The 24,991-nt window shown below is 36.1% G+C and overlaps 1 protein-coding gene across 9 annotated transcripts in view; it reads right to left on the bottom strand.

Annotated features, from left to right (window-relative positions):
* Positions 1–24,991, bottom strand: part of LOC116275383 (wiskott-Aldrich syndrome protein family member 1) — a 73,241-nt gene that overhangs the window by 1,265 nt on the left and 46,985 nt on the right. For 8 of the 9 annotated variants that reach the window (XM_031667520.1, XM_031667525.1, XM_031667518.1 and 5 more), the window contains 7 exons: positions 22,986–23,146; positions 12,254–12,388; positions 7,453–7,606; positions 6,018–6,135; positions 4,328–4,500; positions 2,291–2,470; positions 507–1,135 (listed from right to left, as the gene is read on the bottom strand). In XM_031667520.1, coding sequence (XP_031523380.1) covers positions 507–1,135; positions 2,291–2,470; positions 4,328–4,500; positions 6,018–6,135; positions 7,453–7,606; positions 12,254–12,388; positions 22,986–23,118 — 1,522 coding nt within the window. In that variant the 5' untranslated portion in view covers positions 23,119–23,146. The remainder of the gene's footprint in view (positions 1–506; positions 1,136–2,290; positions 2,471–4,327; positions 4,501–6,017; positions 6,136–7,452; positions 7,607–12,253; positions 12,389–22,985; positions 23,147–24,991) is intronic. The other variant, XM_031667526.1, reaches the window with a different exon arrangement.

Below are 24,991 nucleotides of genomic sequence, written 5' to 3'. Positions count from 1 at the left end.
ATATGCTCAGTGCCTGGCCTACAGTCATTGCTTAGGAAATAATGACAATAAATGAATGAATAAGAGAAGTCTTTCCTTTGTTACTAAGGGAGGAACCTCACTCCTTTAAAGGCATCTGGTAGAGTAAGTGTCATGGATACCCGAAATGAACAGCCTTAACATTGAAGAAAATACTATTTTTAAAGGAGTTAATATACACATTAAGCATAATATAAAGGGTTTTAATTAAATGTTCTATAACACAAGTCTGATATATTAAATTTCTCATTCACTCAATAAACATTTTAAGGATACCAAAAAGCATGAAAATAAAATGATCAAATGTGATCTATTTTCTGGAAAATGATTTTAAATATAAGTTGGATATAGCTTTACTTTCTAAAGGCCATTTGTACACAACATGATCACCTAAAATTTTATAAATAAAGAACACATCTTTGTCTTAAATATTTAGAAAGTTTCCAATGCTACTATAGCAATGCTTTTCATGGAGCTGAGAAAATTACCTTTTCGTATTGCTTCCAGTAGCACACTCCTGGCATCACTGATTACAGGTAGGGTTGATGGATGGCGCTTTGGCTCAGAAGCAGGTATAACTTGTGATGGAGGAGATGGAGGCATTAATGGAACATGGGGACCTGGGGCAGTAGATGGAGTTGGATGTAGCCCAGAGGGAGGATGAGCAAGAGCTGTAACTGTGACAGGTGATGATGGTCGAATGCCAGGTGGAGGCAGAGGAGGCGGTGGTGGGGGTGGAGGCAGCCCCTGAACTTCACCTTGTGGGAGTGGATGAACTGGTACAGTTTCACATACTGGGGCAGCTCTAGCTACTGGTGGAGAGGGCTGTACTAGAGGAGGTGCAATTGGAGGAGGAGCTGGGTGAAGAACTCCAGGGGCAATCTGAAGAGGAGCTGGAGGTGGTGGTACTGCTGGAGCTTGCAAAGCAGTGGTTGGAGGTGGAGGTGGGGGAGGCACTGGAGGGGGAGGAGTTGAAGTCATTGAAGCTCTTAAAGAGGAAGTTGACAAGGCAGATGGAAGAGGTGGTGGAGGAGGTGGGGGAGTGGGGCTCACAAACACAGGTGTTCTGCCTGTAGCCGGTGACTGAGGGCGATTTTCTATCAAACCTGTAGCAGAACTGAAATGACAAAGAGATTCTAGCAAGTTATTACAAGAGAAAAGCCTAAAGAGAAAATCTAACCACACAAACTATAAATGACTATCAGTAATTATATCAAAATAGATCCATTAACATGCTCCTATAGAAATTTAACATCTTCAACAGTATTTAGGGAAAAAAAGAACTAAAAGCACATCAACAAAAAAAGTTACTGAGTGGTGCTTTGGTTTGTAATAGTCTAAATAGTCTCATTCCTTCATGTAACTTTTGCATCCACTCAGACATTTTAGGCTCACTTTGATAAATAAAATGCTCAATTCTATACTGATAGGAGTCTCTGTAATGACTCAACATTGATCATAATGCAATTTTGTAGCAATACTTGTGGCCAATATAATGTTGTATTTATACTGAAACTATTAAGTCTCATCATATGCTATTTCAGTTACATCAATGACAGCTAATTACAAACCACAGAAAGAAATTCACAGCTCTCTCTTTTCCTGAGGATGGAACATCAAATGAGTCAGTGATAGAAAATTGGATTTTTAACTGAAAATTGTAAAGCTGATCTCTATATCTCTATTAGAAAATTTCCCTAATATTTCTCTATTAGAAATTTATCATTTGGATAATAACTGACAAGATTAAACTTCAAAATAGCTTTACAGAAAGATTATTATGAGCAACTGCCAATCCTCTCTGAAATTCTTTAAGTATTTTCCTTAATACCAAATTAGTATTAATAATCACATCTTTGGTTCCCATTTCTTAGACTGTTACCCACATTCCAAAAAATCCTTAATTTTTCTTAATACACTGCACATGATATGCTTAATAACAACACTATAATAAAATGAAACAGGCTTTAGTCTTTAAATTCTTATTAGCTAAATTTTCCTAGGAGAGTGTGTCAGCTCTAACCAGAAGATTACAAATAATGCCCCATAGACCAAATCAGACCTGCTCCCTGTTTTTATAAACAGAGTTTATTTAAATGCAGACACATTTGTTTATGTATAGTCTATGGTGGCTTTCATGCAACAATGGCAGAATTGAGTACTTGTGACAAAAACTGTAAGCCCTGAAAGCCAAAAATACTTACTATCTCATCCTTGAAAGAAAAAGTTACTGACTCCTAAGATAAAACATCATATGCTTGATCCAACATACCTGATACAGGTGGGTATCGGTTTCGCATCTCCTGCTCCATGCATTGGTGGAGGCGGAGGTGGTTCATGTGGTCTGACTAATACCCTTTCCTCAGCTCTAGTCAGAAGCTCACTCATCTGACTAAATGGCAAGGCAGAAAGTGAGTACGATCCATCCATATGATCCACGTATGTCTGAGGTCTAAAAGAAATATACAGTATCAGTGAATTTTTCTTGAATTATTGGGAGGAAAAGTGTTCTACATGAGATATTAAATATTTAAAGTTTATCCTTTCAATGCCAACATTTTAACTATTTTTAAGAAACTTTCAGAAAAGTATTACATTAATCCTGCTTTTAAAACAAAGAATGCTGCTCACAATGTAACCCTTACTTGTTGATTTAGAGATCTACTATGATGACCATCAGTTATTTTATTATTTTATAACAGAATACTAATTCAACTCACAGGATGAAAAGCATTACATACGTAATCTAATAAACAAGAAAATAATTAACTTTTAGCAAATTGTGTGGAAAGCTATCTGCCTCTATTTCAGTTTTTTTCTTTATAAGAAGATGCCAATGACAGAAAGGTAGAATAGGAAAATGAGTTTTCTACTATTAGTATATCTCGGTGTGCTCTCAAATGACTTCTAAAAGTCTTGCACCAGAGAGAAAGGCCTCCCCGATACTAACAGCACAGAGGCGGCTAGCTATATTGTTTCTGTCCTTCTGCTGTTTTAAACGTGCAAGGGTACTCAGAAAACAGCTGAGTAACATAGCAACATGTGACTTAGATGTAAGCAAAATTTCAGATACCTCAAACATGTTAAGATTTATAAATATTTACTAGTACATTCTGGGGACAAAGTTGGATTTAACAGATGTGCACACAGCAAGTCAGAAATTACTGTATTTAGTGAGCCAGATAAGTACCTTAATTACTCAACTGTAGTAGAAATAAATGTGTCTATAATTTTTTAATGTCAATTCTTTCAGTAATACAGATACATAGTATCTCTCAGATGTATATTTCTCCTAAAATAGGTCAAGATGTTGTACACTTATGGCCCGATAATTTATATGTATATTACTTAAAAGAAAACCTTAAGCTCTTCTCCATTAAAAAATCATATGACTAGGCTGGGCACAGTGGCTCACACATGCAATCCCAGCACTTTGGGAGGCCAAAACAGGCAGATCACTTGAGGTCATGAGTTCAAGACCAGCCTGGCCAACATGGTGAGACCCCATCTCTACTAAAAATACAAAAATTAGCTGGGCGTGGTAGCGTGTGCCTGTAATTCCAGCTACTTGGGAGGCTGAGGTAGGAGAATCGCTTGAACCCAGGAGTTAGAGGTTGCAGTGAGCCGAGATCACACCACTGCACTCCAGCCTGGGTGATAGAGCGAGATTTTGTCTCAAAACAAACAAACAAACATGACTATACCCAAGTAAATGTCTTCATAGAGAGATGCCAGTTTAATGTGTTTGCTGGTAGTATGTTATTTAGTTAGGGCCCCTGGCCACTGAGAAAGGAAAAAGACCTATTCTTTTCTACAAAAGGGATGAATACTTTTGTTTGAAAGTCCTAATGTATCTGAGGTAGGTGATGTGGCAAAGAAAGGAAGTCAGGGGAAAGCAAAAGGAACAAAACAGAACCCCTTCTTCACTCCTATTTTATATGCAATAAATCAATAGTATTTCAAAAAAATCCCAGACCCTACACTTCTATTACAAAATTCTAGCAGACTGTGCCCGAAATATTGAGAGACTATTGAGATTTCACACTAAAGCTAAAACAACCCTAAAGATCAGCCACTCCAACCACCTCTTTCTACAGATGACAAAACTAAAGTCCAGGTATGAAAATGACCTGCTCAAGGCCTGACTTTAGTAGGCCCACAGTGGTCGGGATTTTGAAGTAATCTCTATATTTATAACAGGGTCTGCCTGTTCAACAGTTTAGGACTCAAGACTTAGAAGTACAGATATTACAAATAAAGCCAATGTTTTATCATTTTTTTAAAAAAACAAAAACAAAAGTAAAGAAACCTTGTTTCAAAATGAGAGGCTGGACCATTAGCAACTTCAATATGCTTATGTAAGAGATTAGCATCATCTTCAGCCAGCTCTGGACCTTGGGCCAGCTTCTGCCATTCTCGCCGCCTGTCATGAGGTGCTCTTGGCACTTTTTCTGGTTCATGAGGACGATCTAGATTTTTCTGCTATAACAGATGTATTGAAACAAAGTCAAATGCTTAAGTGCTAATTTTTTAAAAAAGAGGTTATAACAATCAAAATAACATTCTAACATCAACACTAAAAAAGACAATGTCATCGTAATATAGTAAAAGTAACACAGAAATGGTTCACTTGTACATTCCGAGTTAAATCTTAGCCAGTGTGCTATAGTCCCAGTTTCCTGCCATGTTTTGTTTAACCCCTAATTTGAACTGATGGCGCCAGACACAAAATAGTACGCCTAAAGAATACGATTTGAGGTCAGAAAGTCTTTCACATGAAAAAAGATTCATGAACCCTTGCTCCACAGGCATTAGTTTGAAATTTCTACCATTAATGGCATTGCCTACCTCTAATCGAAATGTAAAAATGTACTAAGGTTATGTTATCTGGGAAGTAACTGATTAGTTAGCCAACACATTAGAAAAAAATTCAATTATCTAATTAACCCATAATAACTATATAACTCAACAGAAAACATTGTCTTTAAACAATAAAACAAAAAGTGATTCAAAACTGGGGGAGAAAGTATAGAAAGGGCTAGAGTAAGTGTAACAAATTCAAATGCCCAAAGCGGCCAAGCGGATAACATACATGAATGAAGTCAGTCGGGTGTAAGATGGGGCATGTGGTGAGCTAGACAGATATGTCCATCTCAGGCACTCTAGTTCCAAAATTTAAAAACCTCTGTGTTTGGCAAATGAAACACTCCCTACAGGCATAATCTGGCTTGCCAGTCACTAGTTTGCAAATGTTAGCTAGAATACTGGGTTACCATCTAGCAAAGAAGACAATACAACGGCATTATACAGGGATTAGGGAAAGCGGAGATAGTTACAGGAGAACCAGAGAGATGATAAAGACAGAACTTGCCTCCTTCATAATTCAGCCTAAATCTAACTTTGCTTCAACCTTCTGTGTTTTCAGTTATCATTAACATGAAATATAAAGCAGATAGAAGTGAATTTTATTAGAAAGTGGAAAATGACAACAGAAATAACAGAAATTTCATGTGAATATAATAACCTCTCCAACACATTTAGGAGAGAAACGTTTAGGATGTGCTCTGTAGCCAGAAAATATTAGCTTAATCTACGTTACCAATATCTGTATAAGATTCCATTGTTCCTTCTTACCAAAATGTTCCTCTCTTCCTTGGTCCACCTAACTAACTCCTATCTGTTCTTCAAGATTCATTATAAGCTTTGTTGGAAGTGTTTACCCTGGCTGCTAGCTAAAGCAGATGCTATTTTGTGTTATCTAAACCCTTTATGCATACCTCTGCTACGGCACTTATTATGCCATACTCTAATAACCTAATTGCTCATCTGCTCCCCATCAGAGTGTGTTCTTTCTGTGGAGTTATAAAAAGACTTCAGTATTTAACTATATGGACCCAATAAAATAAAACTGTCAAAATACAAGATTAATGAAGTTCAATATATGCAACAAAACACAAATATACAAAAATTAACCTCAATTTTTTAATCTCTTGTAATACCTTCTGCTTCCTCTTTTCCTTCCTCTTATCCTCTGTATCTTGCAACATTTTTTCTTTCCATAGATCAAAGAAATATGAAGGATTGGTATAAAACTTCAGACCTTCTTTACCATCATCTCTGAAATGTATCAATTAAAACACACATTAGTAAGACTTAGGCAATCAGAACAGAAATAATTTCACTAAAATGTTTATCCTCTTATATCAATAAAATACAGCTCGTGTTAAAATATTGACAAAATAAAATTGAATATTGCACTAATAGAAAATTTCTCACAAATCTGAGGAAACAAAGAAAAGAGGAAAACCAGATGCTTTTCTGAGTTAGTACTAATACTTCAAAGTACAGCTGGGCAATTTTCATCCCTAACTTCTGCTGAATCCCAAATTTTCTCAAAAGTCCTTTGGGCAATTCCAATAATTACAAATAGCTCTGCCAAAGATAAAAGCCTGAAAAGACAATAACATCATCTAGAATAGAGAAATTTTGAAGTTTCTGCCAATACTATGATTTATCTTACTAAATCCAAAATACATCATGTAATAGTCATTCTAACAGTCACATTTGTATCTAATGATCTGCACACTGACTTACAATTTCAAATAACTCTCTAAATACTATTTTATTCAGGATGTGTCATACATCTTAAATTACCCATTTAACAAACTACATGAAAGAACTTCAAAAAAAGGTTAAATAATTCCGGATTTTATTCAAAGTGGTAAAAAGCATTTTAAGGTACTACCTATTCATTATATAAGAAGTTAATGCACACAAATCAAGAGTAGACGAAACAGGCCGGGCGCAGTGGCTCACACCTGTAATCCCAGCACTTTGGGAGGCCGAGGCGGGCGGATCACGAGGTCAGATGGAGACCATCCTGGCTAACACAGTGAAACCCCGTCTCTATTAAAAATACAAAAAATTAGCCAGGCTTGGTGATGGGCACCTGTAGTCCCAGCTACTCGGTAGGCTGACGCAGGAGAATGGCATGAACCCGGGAGGCGGAGCTTGCAGTGAGCCTGAGTGACAGAGCGAGACTCTGCCTCAAAAAAAAAAAAAAAAGAGTAGACAAAACAAGCAAAAATTATAATGTTTATTTTGTTAGAAGGACAGAATTTTGAGCTTTTTCCATTTGGTTAAAAATTAAATTAAAAGGACAATAATGACTCCTTATCTCTTTATATTAGTAAGTTTACCAATGGCTTTTCTTAACTTGTCAAAACAACTCTTTTGAATAGGTCTTGTCTTTTGTATGCCAGAATCTTAGGAATTCATCCAGTGAATAAAACAAAGGTTTTTCCAAAGGTAGTAGACAGAGAGGGCTCTCTGTGTTGGCTAGAAGCCCAATGAAATAAAGAATGTTTGGGGATTTAGCATTTCAATCTGAAGTCTGAGATAAATAATAGGGCTACCATTTATTAACCTACCTACCTATAAGGAGTGAGTATATTGAGAGGTGGAGGCTGTTCACAAACATCGTACGTCTCCTGTAATGGAATAGGCAAAGTCTTGCGATCAAAAAGCTGCTGGTCTTGAATTGTAGAACTTCGGAAAGCTTTCCTCATTGTTATATCTTGCAAAGACACTGAAACAAAAATCAAGAATTCATTTTATTTTATTTTACTAAGATGATTTAACATAAGGGCAAATTCATATACTGTATTTGACTAAAAGTCAGCACGGTTCAAGAGGTTGTGACCTTAGTGGCTTATGAATCAGAAACCACATTATAAATGTTCTATCATTATATTTACCCTTATCATTCTGTGCCTAATTTCCCAATCAGATAGGTTTTAATTAACCTTTGATTTCTAGGGCTCAGAAGGCCCTAAAGACATCTGAAACATATCTACATTTCAACCAAATATACCTTTTTCTTTCTTCTACCTGCCATCATGGGCCCCCACCAACTTAGGTTCTCTTCTCCTATTAATCTTCTTTTCCATCTCCCTTTATTCCTTCTTTTTAGCTTACATCAGTAACTCTGAAAGGAATTACTTACTTATTAGTGGCACTGTGGGTTAAACACGCTGTTAACCTCTACACTACATATGCTATAAATCTTTTGTGTGTACTATCAAGTTAAAACAAACTTTACTGTAAAGGAAATATTTTTAAGTATTGGGTGATCTATATTATTCTTTTTAACTTATATTTTATCTGTACTATAAGGATTTCTACCTAACTATAAGCTTTTGAAGACTCAGACTATCTTATACATTAGTATTCCCAGTAACTAGCACAGCCCCATCACATATGTGATGATTTAAAAATAACTTCATTTATTTTGAACTGTGCAGCATGTTAAAATAACAAATATACAAAAATGTTGCATTCTTAACTCTTAGAGTGATTTCCTGATATTAAAAAATAAAGTAGTTTCTTAGATATTTAATATGGCCTTAAGTATACAGACAAATACCCTCATAGCAAGGTCAGTATAACAATCCTAACAATTCTTTTTTTTGAGACAGAGTCTCACTGTGTCACCCAGGCTGGAGTGCAGTGGTGCGATCTCGGCTCACTGCAACCTCTTCCTCCCTCCTCTTCCTTCCTCCTCCTCCCTCCTGCCTCAACTTCCCAAGTAGCTGGGACTACAGGTAACTGCCACCACGGCCGGCTAATTTTTTTTTTTTTTAATTTTTAGTAGAGATGAGGTTTCACTATGTTGGCCAGGCTGGTCTTGAACTCCTGACCTTGTGATCTGCCCACCTCGGCCTCCCAAAGTGCTGGGATTACCGGTGTGAGCCACCACGTCCGGCCAACAATTCTTAAGTTATCCTTCTCCCTAAAATAATTTTCCTATCATCTTCTCAAGTAAATTCACTCAACATGAACATGGGATCAATGGCACAGGTGGTGCAATAGGCTGGCTCTGCAACGGCGGCACCATAACTGCATTTCTAGCAACTCTACTGCTGCATGACCTGTAACACACTTATAAATACTAAAATAAAATTCAGAGAAGCAAAAAGTTTTTCCCCACTGTCACTAAAAAGTGGCACTGGAGATACAGTATTTAATGAGTACATACTATATGTGCTAGAGTACATACTAGATGTGCTAACTTTCATTTCATTTAATCTTTATAATTCAGTAAGATATGAATTATTCCATTTTGAAATATTACAAGAAAGCCAAGGCTAGGAAATAGTATATAACTGACCTGAGGTTAAACAGTTAATAAACAGAAGAGCCAGAACACAGAAGTCAGATCTGTTTACCTTTAAGGCTAATTTTTTTGCCACAATACTACACACTGTTTTCAGGCTCCTGCCAGAAGTGGCTTGTGTTTTCTGCAGTCAAAGTGGATCAATTCTTGCCACTCTCCTACCCCACTTATTAATCAATAAGTATGTAACTAAGATGAAACCTAGTGTTTAATCTCCCCAAACTTCCTTGGTAAAGGATATAAGAAACATGTAAAGTAATAAGCATGTTGTACTTTTCTACCTTCAACTCCTCCCATTTATCGCTTGTCTCATTATTAACTGACCATTGTGGTGAAGCCCCTTCCACTTGCCAACAATAACATCTGATATTAAAAAAATAGAATTATAAAGCAATAAATCAGTATAATGTTTATAAACATAATTGACTTAAATATAATTGTACAAGTCTTTGTTTAAAATTCATTTAAAAATATTTTCGAAATTGATAGTTTTCAGTTACTACAAAATGGTTAAAAAAAACTGATACCACACTATACAATTTAGTACTGTACACAGGTTATTTTTTTTGAACTCCCACTGAATTAAAAAACCAAGGTTAAATAACTGAAAACTCCTTCAATACAACCTCTCCAAAACAATTTCAAATGAAGTAGTTCAGCTTTTAGATTCTGAATTCTTCCCCCACTGCTCCACAAAATTTTAAAGGAAACTATGTATAATTCTGACAGTATAGTTGTTGAAATATTAAAATTTGTTTTTTAACACAAACATCTTATTTACTGTTATCTGTATTTTCACTTTCAAGTTTAATGGTGGTTCTAAGACATTTGTTAAAATGTAACAATATTTTGAAACTAAATGTTGACTTTTATTTCTGTTACATATGAGAACTGCCCGTGTATTTCTCTATTATTTGATGGCATAAATTTATATTTAAGTTAGAAATAGTTCAGCTATCTAAAAAACAAATTTTGGCTATAAATTATATATCTGAAAGCATGACCATAAAGTATTTTTCCATCACTAACAATGATTTTATTTCAAGAATTCCATGAGGTGTAATTAATGTATTGATACATGCACATGTTTCAAAGGACACCACCAAGAAAGACAACCTAAAGAATGGGAGAAAATATTTGCAAATCATTATTTGATAAAGGATTTAGATCCAAAATATATACAGAATTCCAACAAGTCAAAAATAAAAACACAAATAATCCAAATTATAAATGGGCAAAGGAACTACATAGACATTTCTCCAAAGAAGATATACAAATGGCCTATAAGCACATGAAAAGATGTGCAACATCATTAGCCATCAGAGAAATATAAATACACGTTATATGAATTAACCTTGAAAACATTATGCTAAACGAAAGAAGTCAGTCACAAAAGACCACATATTGTACTATTCATTCATATGAAATATCCATACAGACAGATCCATACAGACAAATCCATACAGGCAAATCCATACAGACAGAAAGATCAGTGATTGCTAGGGGTTGAGCTGAAGGGGAAACAGAGTGACTGCTAATGAGTAAGGGCTTCTTTCTGAAGTGATACAAATACTCTAAAATTGATTGTGGTGATGGTTGCATAACTTGAATATACTAAAAAACACTGAACTGTACACTTCAACTTTAAATGGGTGAACTGCAAGGTATAGGTAGGTTGTGAAATATATCTTAATAAAGCTATTTTTAAAGTATTATTTCCTTTTTTTCTTGTATCCAGAGCTCTGAGTTTACATTTTACAAGTGGTAGAAATCTAGTGTGCCAAGTATTTACCTCTCCTTATTTACACATTAGATTATTTCAAAAATAGCTGGTTCCATCACTAAGACATCCGTCATTACATTATATTTTTGTTCTTTCCAGTGACATCCTTTAGTATTTTTATTGTTAAAGTTCAGATCTATTATGTAATTTGCATTTATAGTAAAAATTATATCTATTATATAATTTGCATATATATTATTTAATGCAACAAACATATTTTGAAGAGAGTGTAAGAAATTCCATTACACAATTCTCTGTGGTAGATAAGTGCAAATTATGTTCTTAGTATTACATTTCTTTTTGTAAAACAAACAAAAAGAGGCATTTAGGAAACATCGGCATTGAACGTATTCTATCAAGGCATAAAACATGATTTTACCACTGAAGTTTCTACAGTTATTTTAGCTTATAGGGTGGCTTCCTTACCTGATTATTCCTGATTTAATATCTTGGTATAGAATGTTTACACCCTACATGCTGGCAATTTGTTTTTGAAATGTTCATTTAAAGTAGGAAGTTGCATTCAGTTAAATAACTAGTAAGATTTTAGCAATATGCATATAAAAAAGCATATTAAAAGCAGTTATGTGCCCGGGTGCGGTGGCTCACGCCTGTAATCCCAACACTTTGGGAGGCCGAGGCAGGCAGATCACAAGGTCAGGAGTTCGAGACCAGCCTGACCAACATGGCAAAACCCCATCTCTACTAAAAATAAAAAAATTAGCCAGGCATGGGGGCAGGCACCTGTAATCCCAGTTACTCAGGATGCTGAGGCAGGAGAATCACTTGAACCTGGGAGGTGGAGGTTGCAGTGAGCTGAGATCGCGCCACTGCACTCCAGCCTAGGTGACAGAGTGAGACTCTGTCTCAAAAAAAAAGTAGTTACATTCTTGAAGAGTCAAACCTAAAGATTTCAGGTAATTTTCTAATAGTTTTTATTTCTAAGACAAAAGTATACAAATAAATTATAAGGGAGAAAAGAGAAAGAGAATGAAGAGAATGGAGGAAAATATCTGGTTAAAATGACTTATTTATGCCAAAATTAGGAGCTGTTTAGTGTACAAAAAGAAGAGATTTAAAACAGTAGAAAAGAAAAGCCAGGAGAGTCATACCGATGGCATTTTTAGATAATTCACTGATTTATTACAATATGTACACCAAAGGACATGGGTATGATCTGTAATACATTCATGATTAATATTGTTCTTAAACATATCATTCATCTCATCTAACTTAAAATATATACACAGAAGAAAATACAATATTAATAAGCTTACATTCTTCTTCCTTTGGATCAAGCTGTGTAACACTAACGGATAAACGGTCCACACGTTCTTGCAATGAGTTGACTCTGAAGGAAAAACTATGTGCTTCATTGAATAATTCTCCAAATATATCTTCAGCATATTTACCTAAGCAAAAATGAAACATATATCATAAAATTTAATATCCAGAGCACTGAGTTTTTATCTTTGCAAGCAGTAGAAATCTAGCATGATATTTGCCTCAGATACTTTGTGATCAGAGATAAATATTGAACAATGTAATATTAAAACTGGTGTCCTGTTGAATTTGGCATTTATTTGGAATTACAGTTGACCCTTGAACAAAATCATTTAACTGTGCTAGTCCACTTACATGTGGATATTTTTCAATTACATTGAAAATTTTAGAGATTTGAGACAATTTGAAAAAATTTGCAGATAAACCACATAGCCTAAAAATATTTAAAAATTTAAAAAATATTTTAAAGATATGTTATGAATGCATAAAATAATGTAAATATGAGTGTATTTTATTATTTACTACCACAAAATATACAGAAATCTATTATAAAAAGTTAAAACATATCAAAATTTACACACAAAACACAAACATACATAGTGCCACTCATAGTCAAGAGAAACATAAAGAAATGTAAAGATGTATTAGGTTGGTGCAAATGTAATTGCGGTTTTTGCCAACCTAATAGTACTAAATCATAACAATAAATTTAAGTGTAGTAATACTGTATTACTATAATAATTTTATAGCCACCCTCTGTTGATATTGCAGTTAGCGCTAGTGTTGTATCCACTTAAAATGCTGTTTGAGCAGTTCTCTCTCCATAAATTGTATATGAGAGTAGGAAGTAATCTCTCATGGTTCTTGGGTATTTTTCACCATGTTTTATGCAATACTGTAAACCTTGAATACATTGTGAGACTCATTCAAAGTGCCACCAGTGATGCTGGAAGTACTCTCAAGTACAGGAAAGTCATCAAATTACAAGAAAAAGTTGATTTGCTTGATATGAACCACAGCTTGAGGTCTACAGCTGTGGTTGCTTAGCATTTCAAGATAAATGAATCAAACTTAAGGGCAATTATAAAAAAAGAAAAGGAAAATCATGAAGCCATTGCTGCAGCTACATCAGCAGACACAAAAACCTTGTACTTTTTTGTGAATACCTTTTAATCTTGTATCGAAATGCACTTTTTGTGGGTGCATGGCTGTTACAAGAAAAGTCTACATATAGACTCTAACATGATTTGAGAAAAAGTGAAGTCCTTATACTACAACTTAAAGCAAAAGGAAGGTAAAGGATCTAAACCTGGAAAATTTAATGGCAGCAAAGGATGGTTTGATACTTTTAGAAAGTGGTTTGGCCTTAAAAATGTCACAACAAGAGAAGGTGCAGCTTTTGTCAGCCAATAGGCAGCAGATCAGTTCCCAGATGCCATTAAGAAAATAATTGGTTTCCATGTATGCTGCTTGAAAAAAAAAAATAATAATAATTGGCCAGGCATGACTGTCTGCAATCCCAGCACTTTGAAAGGCTGAGGTGGGCAGATTGCTTGAGCTCAGGAGTTTGAGACCAGCCTGAACAACATGGTGAAACCCCATATCAACCAAAAATACAGAAATTAGCGGGGCACGATGGTATGTGCCTGTAGTACCAGCTACTTGGGGAGGTGAGGCAGGAGAATCACTTAAGCCTGGGAGGTCAAGGCTACTGTGAGTTGTGATCATGCCACTGTACTCCAGCCCAGCCTGGGTGACAAAGTGAGACCTTCTCTCTCTTTCTCTCAAAACAAAGAAACAAACAAACAAAACAAAACAAAACAAAACAGAAAAAGAAAAAAATTGAGTAGAAACAATATCTGCCTGAACAGAGTTTTAATGCAGATGAGAATGTCTTATTCCAGAAAAAAAAAAAAAAATGCCACAGAGGACATTTATTAGTAAGAAAAAGTGAACACCAGGATTTAAGGCAGGAAGGGACATGCTAACTTTACTGTTTTGTGCAAATGCAGTTGGGCTTATCATCAGAACTGCCCTTATCTATAAAGCTGCTAACCTCAAGCCTTGAAGGGAAAAGAAGGCCAAAAGAAGAAGGCAAGGCAATAAAAAGGCATGGACAATGAGAATCCTTTTTCTGGATTGGTCCCATCGACATTTTGTCCCTGAAGTCAGGAAGTACCTTGCCACTAAGGGACTGTCTTTTAAAATTTTTGTGATAACTGTACAACATCCCTGGCCACTCAGAACTCCATGAGTTTCACAATGAAGGTGTCAAAGTCGTCCACTTGCCCGCAAACATGACAGCTCTAATTCAGCCTCCACATCAGGAGGTCATAAGGACATTTAAGACTCATTACACACAGTATTCTATGGAAGACTGTCCAACACTATGGAAGAGAATCCCAATAGAGAACATCATGAAAGTCTGGAGGGATTGTATCATCAAAGATGTCATAGTTGTTACTGAAAAAGCCAAGAAAACCATCAAGACCAAGACAACAAATTCATAAAATTTTAGAAAACTGTGTCCAAATGTTTTGCATGACCTCACAGGGTTTGTAACAGTGTCAGTCAAGGAAATAATGAAATAGTGGAAGGAAGTGGGAGTGTGCCAGTCCAGATCCTAAGCCTTGAGTGCTTCTGTTCTCTCTCTTACACTGTCATCATGATAAAAACGTGCCTTGGAGAGTTTGCACTCCAGTCAGTCCGCCGGCCCTCTGTAAAATACAGAACCTCCCTTAGCCATCTCAGCTGAATACTATAAACACCTCTACGCAAATAAACTAGAAAATCTAGAAGAAATGGATAAATTCCTGGACACATACACCCTCCCAAGACTAAACCAGGAAGAAGATGAATCCCTGAATACACCAATAACAGGCTCTGAAATTGAGGCAATAATTAATAGCCTACCAACCAAAAGAAGTCCAGGACCAGATGGATTCACAGTCGAATTCTACCAGAGGTACAAGGAGGAACAGGTACCATTCCTTCTGAAATTATTCCAATCGATAGGAAAAGAGGGAATCCTCCTTAACTCATTTTATGAGGCCAGTATCATCCTGATACCAAAGCCCGGCAGAGACACAACAAAAAAAGATAATTTTAGACCAATATCCCTGATGAACATTGATGCAAAAATCCTCAATAAAATACTGGCAAACAGAATCCAGCAGCACATCAAAAAGCTTATCCACCATGATCAATTGGCCTTCATCCCTGGGATGCAAGGCTGGGTCAACATACGCAAATCAGTAAATGTAATCCATCATATAAACAGAACCAAAGACAAAAACCGCATGATTATCTCAACAGATGCAGAAAAAGGTCTTTGACAAAATTCAAAAGCCCTTCATTCTAAAAACTCTCAATAAATTAGGTATTGATGGGACGTATCTCAAAATAATAAGAGCTATTTCTGACAAACCCACAGCCAGTATGATACTGAATGGGCAAAAACAGGAAGCATTCCCTTTGAAAACTGCTACAAGACAGGGATGCCCTCTCTCACCACTCCTGTTCAATATAGTGTTGGAAGTTCTGGCCAGGGCAATCAGGCAGGAGAAAGAAATAAAGGGCATTCAACTTGGAAAAGAGGAAGTCAAATTGTCCCTGTTTGCAAATGACATGATTGTATATTTAGAAAACCCCATCGTCTCAGCCCAAAATCTCCTTAAACTGATTAAAGCAACTTCAGCAAAGTCTCAGGATACAAAATCAATGTGCAAAAATCACAAGCATTCCTATACACCGATAACAGACAAACAGTTAGCCAAATCATGAGTGAACTCCCGTTCACAATTGCTTCAAAGAGAATAAAATACCTAGGAATCCAACTTACAAGGGATGTGAAGGACCTCTTCAAGGAGAATTACAAACCACTGCTCAACAAAAAAAAAAAGGACACAAACAAATGGAAGAACATTTCATGTTGATGGATAGGAAGAATAAATATCATGAAAATGGCCATACTACCCAAGGTAATTTATAGTTTCAATGCCATCCCCATCAAGCTACCACTGACTGTCTCCACAGAATTGGAAAAAACTACTTTAAAGTTCATATGGAACAAAAAAAGAACCCACATAGCCAACACAATTCTAAGGAAAAAGAACAAAGCTGAGCCATTACACTACCTGACTTCATACTATACTACAAGGCTACAGTAACCAAAACAGCATGACACTGCTACCAAAGCAGATATATAGACCAACGAAACAGAACAGAGTCCTCAGAAATAACACCAGACATCTACAACCATCTGATCTTTGACAAACTTGACAAAAACAAGAAATGGGGAAAGCATTCCCTATTTAATAAATGGTGCTGGGAAAACTGGCTAGCCATATGTAGTAAGCTAAAACTGGATCCCTTCCTTACACGGTATATAAAAATTAACTCAAGATGGATTAAAGATTTAAATGTAAGACCTAACACCATAAAAACCCTAGCAGCAAACCTAGGCAATACCATTCAGGACATAAGCATGGGCAAACACTTCACGACTAAAACACCAAAAGCAATGGCAACAAAAGCCAAAATAGACAAATGGGATCTAAATAAACTAAAATCTTTGCAATCTACCCATCTGACAAACGGCTAATATCCAGAATCTACAAATAACTTAAATTTACAAGAAAAAAAAAGAAAATCCATCAAAAAGTGGGCAAAGGATATGAACAGACACTTCTCAAAAGAAGACATTTACACAGCCAAGAGACATATGAAAAAATGCTCATCATCCCTGGTCATCAGAGAAATGCAAATCAAAACCCCAGTGAGATACTATCTCATGCCAGTTAGAATGGTGATCATTAAAAAGTCAGGAAACAACAGATGCTGGAGAGGATGTTGAGAAATAGGAACACTTTTACACTGTCGGTGGGAGTGTAAATTAGTTCAACCACTGTGGAAGACAGTGTGGCTATTCCTCAAGGATCTAGAACTAGAAACACCATTTGACCCAGTGATCCCATTACTGGGTATATACCCAAAGGATTACAAATCATGCTACTATAAAGACACATGTACACATTATGTTTATTGCAGCACTATTCACAATAGCAAAGACTTGGAACCAACCCAAACGTCCATCAATGATAGACTGGATTAAGAAAATGTGGTACATATACACCATGGAATACTATGCATCCCTAAAAAAGGAAGAGTTAATGTCCTTTGCAGGGACATGGATAAAGCTGGAAACCATCATTCTAACCAAACTATCAGAAGGTTGGAAAACACCAGATGTTCTCACTCATAGGTGGGAACTGAACAACGAGAACACATGGACACACAGTAGGGAACATCACACACTGGCATCTGTCGGAGGGTGGGGGGCTGGGGGAGGCATAGCATTAGGAGAAATACCTAATGTAAATGACGAGTTGATGGGTGCAGCGAACCACCATGGCACATGTATACCTATGTAACAAACCTGCACATCGTGCACATGTACCCTAGAACTTAAAGCATAATAGCAAATAAAAAATAAAGAAGCAAATCTCAGATTTAAAAAAATGGAATCACCCCCCCAAAAAAAGACGACATAGAAGAAGTGGTGTCAGAAAACAAATTAACATTAGAGAATCTGTCAAAAGGGTTCCACTTATCCAAGACTACTTTTGATTTATTTTACAACATGAACCCTTCTGTGATACAGGTACCGAAACTAAAACAAATAAAAGGAGGATTGGTACCATATAAAAACATTTTTAGAGAAATGAAGAAGTAAAAAAGTCAGAAACCAAGATGTGCTTTTGTAAAGTTACAACAGTGTGCCCATCTCTACTACTTCTACCTCCTCCACCTCTCTGCCTCCGCTACTCCTGAGACAGCAAAACAAACTCCTCCTTTTCCTTCTCCTCTTCGGCCTACTCAATGTGAAGATAACGAGGATGAAGACTTTTATGACTTCCATTTAATGAACAGTAAGTACATTTTTTCTTATGGTTTTCTTAATAACATATTCTTTTCTCTAGCTTACCTTATTGTAGGAATATAGTATACTACTATACATACAACATAAAATATACATGTTAAGCAACAGTTTATGTTCTCGGTAAGGCTTCTGGTCAATAGTAGGCTATAGACAGTTAAGTTTTGGGGGAGTCAAAAGTTATATGCAAATTTCTGGCTTCACTGAGGATCTGTGCCCTTAACCCCTACATTGTTCAAGGGCCAACTGTATTTTAAACTTTAAACCCTAAAGTCACCCAGCCATGACAAAGTTGGGGGGGGGGGGAAGAGATACCGTGGGAAGCCTGCTTTTAAACCTTGTTCTACTACTTCCTGTTAAATGTTAAAATGGAAATTACTTGCTTTATCTATATCTGTCCACCTGACGAGGGTTAGAGAAGATGATGATGCAAATATATATGCAAATAATATGCCTGTCAATCTGAAAGCATTTATATGTAGACTGTAGCATTTATATATAATCAGCATTTATATATAATCAGCTATATAATCAGCATTTGTATTAGCTAGAAATAAATTTTAGGCCAAATGGAAGAACCCAAGATTCATCAAAGACCTAGTAAATGACTTGTCTCAGGTATGCCCAAAATACAGATTCAGAAATTTAGGAGATCTTTTACACTCTCTTGTTACAATTTCTGAAAAAAAAATCATAAATCTAAAATCACTGTATTCCTCTAGTTGTGTAAGTTCTTATTACTGAAAAGAGTAAAACAAAATAACTGGAAGAAGATCCCTGTCATTACTGAATTTTGAACAGAGGGAGAACCAGACATTTAAACAAATATTTAAAGCAATTTAATAAATAAGTCCAAATATTTGCTCTATTCACTGTGAGACCTTGGTATCAATTTCCTTATCTGTAAAATAGGAATAAAAATATCTGTCTCTAAAAGAAGTAAGCAAAGAGACTTGAAGTGCACCTAATACAGAGGAGCTCAATAACAGGCAGCTCTTAATATAAGGTAACAGCAACACAGCAGAGATAGAAGTACCTCACTTTCAGGTGTCAGAAGTTACTCGGTGATCAAGATACTTCCAGAGACAGTTTCTCTGGCAGATAGGGGAAGCAACCCAAATGGAAGAAAAAGCAGGTATAAAGTTATTCATTTATTCAACAATTGGTAGGGATACAAATGCTAGGTATAGATACAGAGATGAAAAAGACTAATCTTGGCAATAAGAACTGACTATACTCAATAAGAGAAAAGCCAGGGGAAGAGATCCCTTAGGTATGCAGAATCCCAATGGTTGTTAATGAAAGGAGTTAGCTAGCTTGCTTTAGGCAGACAGTAAGGGAAGGGTCCCCAGAGACTCTCTGACCCACCCTACAAGTGCTTACACCAGATGCTTTGGGCAGATAAGGGAACTTGCACAGGGGGCTTGCCTAAACATGCCCACAGCGAACTAAGGGCCTATATGTGCACTGGGAGAATGTGGTGAAGCCACCAGTAATTTGTGCCTTATACAAATAGGGAACCCAGCCCCATCAGCTTCTATATATATATGTATGCCCTTGTATTCCACTGTGAGGGGACATATGCCCTTGTATTCAACTGTGAGGGGGCAACCTGGAACCTGCTTTCAGGACCCCTATCTTTGCTGAGAGCTTTCCTTTCTCTTAATAAATTCTACTCCATTCACTCTTCGAGTATCTGTGTGCCTAATTCTTCGTCATGAGACAAGAACCCGGACCTAGCTCAGCTAAGGAGTAAAAAGTCTTGCATCATTAAGAAAGCAATAAAATGAGCAAGAGGAAATTGACACAAAGTGAATTATAGGTTTGTGGTAATTACCTAATATAAACAGAATTATGTTCTACTAGGAAAAATCTCTTAAAAAACAGATGTACTGGCTGGGTATGGTGGCTCACGCCTGTAATCTCAGCATTTTGGGAGGCCAAGGTGGGCGGATCACTTGAGGCCAGAAGTTCAAGGCCAGCCTGGCCAACACAGCAAAACCCCATTTCTACTAAAAATAATACAAAAATTAGCCAGGCATGATGGCACTTGCCTGTAATCCCAGCTGCTTGGGTGGCTGAGGTACAAGAATTGCTTAAACCTGGGAGGTGGAGGTTGTAGTGAGCCAAGATTGCACCACTGCACTCCAGCCTGGGTGACAGAGCAAGACTCTGTTTCAAAAAAATAAAAAAAGGAAGTACATTTTTGTGAGGAAAGGGTCAGGAAGACATTCAGCCCTAAGCCATGTAGATCCCCACAGTTTACTTTCATTGCTATACTCTCAAACACTTTTTGTACTAATAATAGCACCAAAGTGAAAATCTCCATTATCTAGAAACATTTTGGATAGCCAAGTTTTCTAAGTAATTCAGAGATTATCTAATACATTAATTGTTATTTTAACTATTTTGGATGGAAACTTGTGAAATGTATTCTAAGCTTCCCTCTTCTTAAATGGAATATAAAATTAAATATAATTTAATTTTTTCTTAGGGACTCATGGGCATGAATTATGAAAATCAAATATTATCCTAGGCAGAAACAGCCTTGAAATGGATAAAGATATTTGCTTTACATTAAATGGCTTCTTTCCAGTTTTTATGTTGCATCTTCCCTTACATCACTTTGTCCTTTCCTGTAAACTACCTCCTTTTGGTTGGGTTCAGTGATGCCTCCTTCTAGTATCTCCTCCCATGCTTCCTCCTTTTATCCTCTGAAGCATAACTGTTGGGAAACCACATCATCAAATCTGTTTGAACTATCAAAGTAAAAGTAAACAGGTTTTGAAAGAGGGATCAATTGGTTATTTTATGTGCATGGTCTTTAGTGCGTGAGTTTATTTATTCTGGCTATCTAGAGGCCTTTTAAATTTAATTCCAGATTCTCAACTACGTCAGGTGGGAAAGCTGCCAGAGAAGTTAATTTCAGGGCAGCAAAGTATTGTCACAACTTGCTACAGTATTTTATGGGTTTTCTCTTTCTTTCTGAATCTCTACAAACTGCTTAAATGATGCCTTCCAGGTCTCTGATTCTAAAAGTGAAGCATCCAACATCTAATTTAGTTATATTGTTACTAGGTATTTATAATTTTCAGAGTTTGGCTACAGCATAACCATGTGCCTGCTGATAGATGTTGCTTATATAGACTATATAGACTTAAAAATTCCTTAACTTTTCATCTTTAAGTTTTGTAACAAATGGGTTAGTACTGCAAATTATCACCCTTAATCATAATATTAGTTCTAAATTCTATATTGGGTATATACCTAAAATAAGATGCCTGTACTGGATCCAGAATTCATCTTAATTTTAAGAAATATTTTATACAAAATTACTAATGCCATTTCTATTTCTTAACATGAATTTTAATATTAACTTGTTTATATACTTATGTATGTACATAATGTATATAAAACAAATTTTATATGACATCATGTTATATTTGAATCAATTCATGCCAGGTCACAAAAAATATGCAAAAATCTTTAAACAATATAGTTAATCATATTTAATCTGGGAACTCTAACACTTTTTAAAATTAGTCTCAAGTAAACAATACAATATTTTAGTGATTCACTAAACTGAAAAAAATAACCACCGAATGGAAGAAGGAATATACTTAAAACAAAATTAAAATAAAATAGCCTTTTATTTATTCTTACTATTTCACAGGTAATGCAAAAAACTAGTACTCTCACAGAGAATATTCAAATTTAACTTTTTATGTTGCTCTTGCTACAGATGTATGCCTAAACTTTCTTACTGGAACCAAATTAGATTAACAACCTCTTGTGCTAAGTACTCAATTATAAAAGAAAGGACAAAAGTTGAAAGGCAAAGAAAAGCCAAGCCTGCTTATCAGAATTTATATGGCTGATGAGATAAATCTAGGACCACTTGGTAGATATTATCTCTGCCAGGAACACCTTGTTTTACTTTTAAAATGAAATATCAATGTCTTATGAAAAAGCTAATCCTTCAATGCAAAAGACAGACCAGATTTATTTTTAAAATTTTCTGATTAAACTTAGATTAGAAAATAATTTGTTTTATAAAGCAAAAAAAAAAAAAAAAAAAAAGAAAATAATTTGTTTAATTCTTTAACCAAGTTGCTCTATTCTGTAAATTTGTAATGAGAACATATTGCCTGTCTCCTTTTCTCTAATCTGCCTCTTTCACTGGCCTTTATTCTCTGGCCAACCTGCTTGACTTCTGCCAGAGGCCAGGTTCACTTGCTGTTTTCACACCACATTGCATATCAGATTCCTGACTTATATCCTAATGTCTCTTAGACAACCACTTGACTAGCCTACTCCTCTGACTAGTAATGTCCCCATACCTTTCACTTTAGATCTTTGCTAATATAAAAATATTTCCCTAAACTGATTAAATATATATATAAGGAGATGGATACTAGTGTTTGAAAACACAAATAGTTGAGGCCTTTAAACAGAGTAAATAGTGATAATAACCAAGCAAAAATACAACTCTGGTCCTTTCACAGATTATATATTTTTAAAACAATCTCAATAATTTTAATTCATCATGTGATACTGTTTCTAGAGATTCTGTCCGTATTTTCCTTTCCCAGAGGAAACATCATGCAGAAGAAGAAGATATTATTCTAAAACTCTAATAATCATACTCATGTGACTATATTTTTCAGGATAATTTTGTACTCTTCTCACCAAACCACACTCCCAAATTAATCAGAAGCACAACTTCTTAATACTCTAAAGCATAACATTCAGGTTTGTGAGTATATTTTTAATTGATATATACTTACTTAGGCTACTTAGTTGTCTAATTATATTTGCCAAGGAAATATTGGTTACACATTCCAGTTCATTCTTAATGCCTCTAGGCAGTGCTGTGTGGCACAAGTGCCTAGGATCGATGTTTCTTTTCACTAGTGGCATCTTGAGATTAACCTTTGTGCCAGTTCACCTGTAGGAAATCAAAAATAAATGAACAATATTAAATTTCAGCCAACACAGAATGAGACTCTATTTTTCACACTGAAGAACAAAGCACCGTTGACCCTTGAACAACATGCGTTTGAACTGCATGGGTCCACTTACAGGTGGATTTTCTTCCCTCTCTGCCTCCCCTGAGACAGCAGGACAAACCCCTCCTCTTCCTCCTCAGTCTACTCAATGTGAAAATGACAAGGATGAAGACCTTTATAATGATACACTTCCACTTAACAGTTAATGTACTTTATCTTATGATTTTTTAAATAACATTTTCTTTTCTCTGGTTTATTTTACTGTAAGAATGCAGCATATAATACATATACAAAATATGTCAAACAACAGTTTATGTTCTTGGTAAGGCTTCTGGTCAATAGTAGGCTATAAGTAGTTAAGTTTTTGGAAAGTCAGAAGTTATACACAGATTTTCGGCAATGCAGAGGGTTGGTGCCCCTAACCTCTAGGCTGTTCAAGGGCCAACTGTCTTTGCTTGTATGAAGACAGTAAAAATGAAATTACCCAACTAAAATAATCAAAATTGATTTAACTTTCAATTAGTAGAATATCAACATTATACAAAACAGTTTTTAAAAACTTGCTTTCAATGTCAGCTGCTACATGGTGAATTTACAATCATCATCACTATTATTCTCCTAAAAACACTGTTTTTATTTACTGTAATATGGATTTTGTTCTAGAGAGTTAGTGTGAGATGTTCTCTCTAAGGAAGTGCATAAAAGGATTAAGGAAGCTGTGAGAGTAACATCAAATTGACATTATCACATAAAATGTATCAGGTGTTCAACAGCTCAGATCAAATACTCCAAGTAGCCCTGCACTTGAAATCTTATCGGAATCTACCAAATCTTTATTTAACTGATCAAAAAGTTCAACCGTCTTTGAATTACAGGCTGCTCTCACTTTGCATGCTTCCCATATGCACAAATTTGAGTGACTCGAGTTCAGTTAAGTAACAACACTGCCCAACACCATGATTCAAATTTCACTTACTACAGTATATTAACTGTGAGTAATTGCACAAATACAAACTTCATTTCTAGTACTCTAGTCTAGCACTCCCCAACCCCCGGGCTGCAGAGCAGTAACGGTGGTCTGTCAGGAACAGAGGCCTGTCAGGAACCGGGCTGTGCAGCAGGAGGTGAGAGGTGGGTGAGCAAGCATTACTGCCTGAGTTCCACTTCCTGTCAGATCAGTGGCGGCATTAGATTATCATAGGAGCAGGAGGCCTATTGTGAACTGCATATGTGAGGGATCTAGGTTGCACGCTCCTTATGAGAATCTAATTAAAGCCTAATGCCTGACAATCTGAGGTGGTACAGTTTCATCTTGAAACCGTCCCCCACTACACATACCCCCCGTCCCCGGCCCGTGGAAAAATTGTCTTCCACGAAACTAGTCCCTTGTGCCAAAAACAAGGAGACTGCTGCTGTAGTCCACAAATCACTGTTAATAAGCGCTGTACCTCATGATCAGTGACCAATCACCACTTCTTTCAAAGTCAGCAGATGATTGGTTACACCTCATCTGTTAGTCAATTCACCCACAGACAGCAAAGCATGCATCTGTTGCCTTCTTGCCTTCCAGTGCTAAATCTACATGAAATTTTACTAAATAGGTACATGAAAGCAGGAATTGGCCAAAAAAGATAGAAGCGCAGCAAAAAACAAAAAAACAAAAAAACAAAAAAAATGATGACACTGGAAATGAAATTCAAATCCAACATAAGTGTAGTAACAGATGAAGCAGCTGACTGTGGAAATGTTGCCACCGCCACTGTTCGAGAGCTTCTAGATATGCA

This window comes from Papio anubis, chromosome 6, assembly GCF_008728515.1.
Source record: "Papio anubis isolate 15944 chromosome 6, Panubis1.0, whole genome shotgun sequence".
NCBI classification, from domain to species: Eukaryota; Metazoa; Chordata; class Mammalia; order Primates; family Cercopithecidae; genus Papio; species Papio anubis.
Note: the sequence above shows the minus strand (reverse complement) of the source record. Positions and strands in the feature narration are given on the sequence as shown.